This window comes from Fistularia commersonii, chromosome 2, assembly GCF_037954325.1.
Source record: "Fistularia commersonii isolate RoL2024-O1a breed Wild chromosome 2, RoL_Fcom_v1.0, whole genome shotgun sequence".
Lineage (NCBI taxonomy): Eukaryota > Metazoa > Chordata > Actinopteri > Syngnathiformes > Fistulariidae > Fistularia > Fistularia commersonii.
The window spans coordinates 27,876,521-27,883,301 of NC_141285.1; the positions used below are offsets into that span (position 1 = coordinate 27,876,521).

The 6,781-nt window shown below is 53.1% G+C and overlaps 1 protein-coding gene across 1 annotated transcript; it reads left to right on the forward strand.

Moving 5' to 3' along the window:
- Positions 1 to 229: 229 nt before the first annotated feature.
- Positions 230 to 6,781, forward strand: LOC147236917 (homeobox protein Hox-D9b-like). The gene is made up of 3 exons (XM_086163114.1): positions 230 to 334; positions 491 to 917; positions 4,264 to 6,781. The coding sequence occupies exons 1-3, from the start codon at positions 230 to 232 to the stop codon at positions 4,506 to 4,508; spliced, it is 777 nt and encodes a 258-aa protein (XP_086019240.1). The 3' UTR covers positions 4,509 to 6,781.

Consider the following 6,781-nt stretch of genomic DNA (forward strand, 5'->3'; position numbering starts at 1 on the left):
GTGCCGCGGCTATCGATCCTCCTCCCGGTGAAAACCGTGCGACCACGTGACGGGCCGAGCAGCCAATGGGCGGCGGCGGCGGCGGCGGCGGCGGCGGCGGAGGCGCGGGCGGGAGGCGGTGGCGGCGGCGGCGGTGGCGGCGGCGGCGGCGGCGGAGGACGCCAAGCTGTGTCGCCTTCGCAGCCGCGCGTTTCGTGCACGCTTTTTTATTGTAATCGTAAAAGGCAGCATGTCGCTGAGCAATTACTACTCCCTCATGGGGCTGCAGGGGGACGACGGCTTCGGCGCGCACTTCGTCCCGGGGGGGCTGCAGGGCGCGGCGGCGGCGGCGGCGGCAGCGGCGGCGGCGGCGGCGGCGGCGGCGGCAGGATGCGGGAAGCCCGGCCGAGGAGCGACGGCGGAGGACGCGGCCGCCGGGGAGGCCGCCGCCGCCGCCGCCGCCGCCGCCGGTGCTCACCTTCCGGATTTCACGCATTTCCCCGGGAAGCAGACGCCGCTGAACGGCTTCCCGCCGTGGGGCGGCGGCGCGCCCGCGTCCCCGCCGCTGCAGCCGGGGCTCTTCCACCCGCTGCTGGCCCCGCAGCCGCAGCCGCAACCGTACTACGGCCCCGGGGAGCCCCTCGGCCCGGAGGCCCGCTTCGTGCGCTGCTGGGAGGGCCTGAGCTCCGGGCCCGCGGACTTCCCCGGACCCCCGGAGCTGGAGCCGGAGCCGGAGCTGGAGCCCGGGCCGGGGCCGGGACCAGGGCCGGGGCCGGAGCCGGTCGGGCCCGTCGGTTCCCCTCCGTCGCGGGCCTCCCCCGAGGCCGAGAGCTTCGGCAGCCCGGCGGAGGCGGTGCTGGAGCGGCTGGGCGCCGCGCAGGAGCCGGGGGCCGGACCGGAGCCCGCCGCCGGGGAGCGGGAGCGGAAACCGGACGCCGGTGAGAGCGGACGACCGGACCGCGGATATTTAACCGTGCGTGCGTGCGTGCGTGCCTGCATGCGTGTGCACGCGTGACTTTTATAGGCCTATAAATGTCTCTCAGGCCTGAACGGTAAAATATAAAACTTTATTGTCCATTAAAATAATGAAGCTGTTATTTATCAGTTTGTCAGAAAGTTGAAAAAAAACTATTTGAAGTGTGTGTGAGTGTGTGTGTGTGTGTGTGTGTGTGTGTGTGTGTGTGTGTGTGTCAGTCGAGGCCCAAATTCAAATTCACTTCGTGCGTAATTTCACGTTTTACCGTCCTTTTAAAAGGGCCATGAAAGTAAAATAGAGAATTAAAAGGCTTCGCTGTGTGTGTGTGTTTAAAATGAAAGTGATCAGAAAAGGTGGATCATCAATATTTGGACCGAACGTCGGACCGGGAGAGCTTGAGTGGCCAACGGGGTTTAAACCGAAAACAAATAAAATCGCATTTACTTTCACAATCACTTTCCACACCAGAATATTTTTATTATTATTGTTACTATTATTTTAAAATTTAAGATAAGCTTTATTGATCACCACAGGAGAAATTATTTTGTCACAGCAGCGTAACAGTGCTCATGTCAAAAATAAATAGGAATAGAAATAGACCGAGGATAGCTAAGACATTCACGAACAACAGCAACAACACCTGCGATAACAATAATAATAATGATAATAACAACAATAATAATAGCAATAACCAATTGTTATTATTATTGTAGTTGTTATTGTTGTTGTTATCATTATTATTATTACTGCTGCCTTTGTTGTTTAGTAGTAGTAGTAGTAGTAGAAATAGTATTGTTATATTAACAATAACTATAATAATTATTGTTTTTATTAATAACCCCATCATTATCATTACTATAAGAAGTGGAAGTAGTATTTGTAGTAGTAGTATTTTCATTATTATCAGCATTGTAGAATTGAATTGTTAGTATATTCTTCTTATTATTATTATCATCTCAAGGTGAATTCATATTGGTAGATGATAAATATAATGATGATAATAATAATAGTAATACGACTAGTATTACTATTATTATTATTATTATCATTATTTACGACTAGTATTACTATTATTATTATTATCATCGTTATTTTTATCATTGTTATTATTACTACCAATACTACTGCTACTTTTGTTGTTGTTTTTATTAGCAGTAGTGGTCTTTGTATATTTATAATAATTATTACTATGGTCATTTTTATGATCATAATATAAGTAGTAGTAGTAGCAGCAGCAGCAGTAGTAGTAGTAGTAGTAGTAGTAGTAGTAGTAGTAGTAATAGTAGTAGTATTGTTATTATCCTTGTTATCATCATGACCTAAGATGATCATCATTATCACGTATGACTATTACTATGATCATCATTATTTTTATCATTGTTATTATTACTACCAATACTACTGCTACTTTTGTTGTTGTTTTTATTAGCAGTAGTGGTCTTTGTATATTTATAATAATTATTACTATGATGTTTTTTATTATCATGATATTAGTAATAGTAGTAGTAGTATTGTTATTGCCATTTTTCTCATCATGACCTAAGATGATCATGATTATCACGTATGACTATTATTATTATTATTATTATACATCTATTTGTCCGTCCTCTTGCGGGATGGTTTGTAAAAACTGTCCTGCAGCGGACAGCAAACAAAGCAGAGGGATGATTTGTAGAGGAGTTATAGTGGTCCCGCTGCAGACCCGGACCGGACCGGACCGGACCGGACCGGATCCGGGGCGGATCCGGGGCGGAGGAGGAGGCGGAGGGAGAAGCAGGAGGTTTGCGGCTGAACAGACCGTTTTATGGAGGTTATAAAGTTTTCCAGTAGCTTCGCTCCTCCGAGGAGCCCCGCACACTCCACCGCATCCGCGTGAAAACACGCACGGAAGCAGCTGCAGGAGTGCGTGGCGCCGCGCGTGCGCGTGCACGCACGTCAGGCGAGGGATTTCATTGCAAACACAGTCTTGAATAGAAATGTGTTTTTCATAAGTCACTCCAAAAGAGGAGTGTAACTGGAATACTCGAGTATTTGAGTACTCTGGGTTTAGTTACTTCATCCTGCTGGTGGAAGTCACTTTAGAAGAAGAAGAAGAACTGAATTTGAAGGGTTGAAAAGACATTCATCCCCTCATCCACCCCTCTTTCTGTCCTCCAGACCTCTCCATCCATCATCCCTTCTTCACCCACCCATCCATCCATCCATCCATCCATCCATCCAACATCCATTATTCCTCTTTCACACGTCCATCCATCCATCATCCATCCATCCATCCATCCATCCATCCATCCAACATCCATTATTCCTCTTTCACACGTCCATCCATCCATCATCCATCCATCCATGGCTCCTCCTCTCCTGTTTGATGTTCTCCTGGTTGTTTTATGATCACAGGCTGGAAAACCAGGACCCATGTTTCTATTGTCCTGGTTTTCCAGGACGGAGGTGTCCATGGAGGAAGCGTGCAGGAGTAGTGAGAAGTACTTGGAGTAGTACTGCTGTGTTTTTCTCCACTGAGCTGCAGTTGAGAAGTATTTCCTCCTCCAGGTCCTCCTGGGAGAACAACAAGCCTTTGCTTTTCCACCGAGTATTTTTCCGAAACCAGTCAGTCAGTGGGTGTTTTCCTCCTCCTCCCCTCTTTGAGGAGCGTCGCCGGGCGACGGCGGCGTCCGGAGGGGCCTTGAAATACAGGCCGTCACTTCAGACCCGGTTCATCATTCCTGAGAGGCTGATTTACGAGCGCCGCCGGCGCTCCAGATCTCTATCTCCCGCCGCCCTCCCTCCAGCAAATAGTCTGGTCCCGAGTGATTTGGGGCGCGATTCCACACGGAGTCACGTGACATCGGAGACGTTGGAACCGGAAGACGCTCCGCTCCGATCCAAGTGTGAACCTTTGAACGTTAAACCCGGGAGGAGACGCAGATGTCTGGAAGATAAAACCCACGTATTAGAAAGTCAAAAGTCCTAAACGAATGCTCCAGCTGCAAAATGCATCCTCGTATCTTTGGCGACCGCAACCTGCTAGAAGGTTGCGAGTGGAGCGTCTGTCCTCGCAGAGATATGTTCTCGTTTTTGAATCATGTTTTCCCTCAGGGAAGCTCAGATGATCCAGCAGGAAAAAACAAGGTCGGAGCGTCGTCGCCGAGGTGTTGCGTTTCCTCCCCGCGCGTCCGCGAAGCTCCTCCCCCGCCGTCTGTCTCGGTATCTTCCGGCATCGCGTAGATGACGCAGGGGTCGAAGGTCACGGCGTTTGGATCTCCTCCGCTCGTCGCCGCTTGCGCTAACGTGGGTGTGGTTCCTCCCCGCAGAGAACCCGTCGGCCAGCTGGATCCACGCGAAGTCCACCCGGAAGAAGCGCTGCCCGTACACCAAGCACCAGACGCTGGAGCTGGAGAAGGAGTTCCTGTACAACATGTACCTGACGCGGGACCGCCGGCTGGAGGTGGCGCGGCTCCTCAACCTCACCGAGCGCCAGGTGAAGATCTGGTTCCAGAACCGACGCATGAAGATGAAGAAGCTGATGATCCGGGAGAGGCGGAGCGTCAGCGAGTGAGCCAGCCGCACGCCGGCCCAGCGGACCGCAGGGACAAAGATGGCCGCCGCGGGGGGGTCCTAACGCTACACCTTTCATTTGTTCACGCCGGAGCTCTTGAAGCAGATTCCTCCATGAGGTGGAGGGAGAACGTTCCAGCCTTCGCAACAAGGAGCCGGACGCCAGAGGCGGAGGGTTTGTGGCCGGATGTCGTTTTGAAGAATCTTCCCCCGCAGGTCGAGAAGGTCCAACTGCTCCTCCTCCCTCCAAACCCTGGTCTTCACCCTGGTCTTCACCCTGGTCTTCACCCGTCACCTTGCGGCGTCCTGTTGCTCCACGGCGGCGCCGACCTGCCGCTTCCAGACGTCCCGCTTTTCATTTCCTGGTTCTTCTCCCCGAAGGCGGCGGCCGCTGTTTGTCCGCTGAGGTTCACACGGCCTTGAAGCCACGGCGCCCCCTGGTGTGCTGGAGGTGTAACTGCAGCGAAGCTCCACGCCAAGCGCTCACTCTCCTGTGGTGGAGAAGGAGAAGAAGCGAGGACCTCCACTCCTGCATGATTCCTCTGATGGACGGGCGAGACGCCGCAGTCGCGCCTGGACCTTCGGTTCACAGCCGTTTCTGGAAAGGCATGAGGAAGGTTCAGATCCTCGGGTCCAGTCTTGATCCCTCCAGATACCAGGTGGACTCGGCTCCTCCCGGCTTCTTCTCCAGATTTATCTTTGCCCCCCCCTCAAGCCCCCAAGGTCCTCCTCTGATTCAGACCAAAGCTGGGGTGCACCATGTGTTGGGGAAGCGTGAGAGCCCTTCTGAGCTGGAGGCTTTTTCCAGCAGTTCTGGAAAAAAAAAAAAACATCGTAAATTGTGGTGACGAGAACCGTTCCCTCAGAACGTTCCAGGTTGGTGGTTCATGGAGGAAAGTGCATGTTTGAGAACCTCTGGGGAGCCTCCAGCTCATCCTTCATCAGCGATCCTCACAAGATGGTCGCTGCAGGAGCTCCGACCCCGGCCCAGTGGAGAGGAGAGGAACTGCCAGGACGGCGTTTTTTTATTTGCAATCAGAAAACATGAAGAAACATCTCAGCTCGTACCTGAAGGCCCCGCAGCCCCGAGCCGCCGCAGCACGCCGGCCTCCGGGCGGCTCCTCGACAAGAACGCCGTTCTTCCAGATCCGCACCGTAAACTCCGGATTTCCGCAAGTAAGGAATCCTTAAGGTTTGAGGAGAAGCTGGGAACGCCCTGGTGCGTGAAGGTGGAGGCCGTTCTTCTGCCCCACCTGACGGGACGAGTTGCCCCCCCCTCGGAGGGGGCGGAGCCTGGGGGCGCCGGCGAGACACAAAAACAAGCAATGGGAACGTTCTCATATTTATTTCTGCTTTCTGAGTTTTGGGGACGTTTGTTTGTGTTTTCTTCTTCTTCTTCCTGGAATCTGACCTCCATCGGCTTCATCGGGAGGATGAGGAGGTCCCGTCGCTCCCTCGGCAGCCAATCAGAAGCTCTAGACGCTCAACTTGCACAAGTTTATGTTTTTCTGTCTGCAGATGTTTGTTTCACGTCTGGTCCCCCCACCACACACACACACACACACACACACACACACACCGTGATGGACTCTTTCCCCACCGTTGCTCCACGGCTAGGCCAGGTGGTCGTCATGGAAACCGGTGGTGTCGGGCCACCATCTCATGTGGTCATGATGGCATCTACATGTCCTTCACCTTGTGGAGGTGGTCCTGGTCCCGTCTGCAGGCTCCGGCCTGGCTTTTCCTTTCAGCCCACAGATTTTCTCTCGGTCCTCGTCGTCGCCGGGGTAACCGCCGTCGTCCCGGACGACCTTTAGCTCGGAGGCTAACGCTAACCCCCCCGCCGCAGAAGGTCACATGATCAGACCCTCCCGCGTCCTCCTCAGAGGAGCTTCTTTGTTTTTATGAACTGTCGCATGTTTCTTCTTTGTCTGTGTCGTCGTGGTAACCGTGTGTTGTTCTTTATGTCAGTCGAATATGCAGATGTGGCCACACCTGTACTTCCTCTTCACACACACACACACACACACACACACAAATACATGCACGCCAGTCATATAAGCTACGGTTCGACCGCAGTTCCACTCGTTACCTCCCGTTACACCAACAACGCACAACCTCCCATCGGAATGTAACGCACGCTGGACAGTGTTACCGTGGCGACGGACACCAGGACGTCAGGCTACGCTGGCCCGGCGCCGCCTCGGCCTCGGCCTCGGCCCGCCACCGAGGCCCAGATAAGCTGCTCCGGACACTTTTCTACAGAATAAAACA

Bases quoted from the DNA above. Each gene is read 5' to 3' on its own strand.
- LOC147236917 (XM_086163114.1), top strand. From the start codon at position 230: ATGTCGCTGAGCAATTACTACTCCCTCATGGGGCTGCAGGGGGACGAC. The intron at 335-490 runs GCAGCGGCGGCG...CCCGGGAAGCAG, and splicing joins GCGCGGCGGCGGCGGCGGCG to ACGCCGCTGAACGGCTTCCC. The intron at 918-4,263 runs GTGAGAGCGGAC...TCCTCCCCGCAG, and splicing joins GGAGCGGAAACCGGACGCCG to AGAACCCGTCGGCCAGCTGG.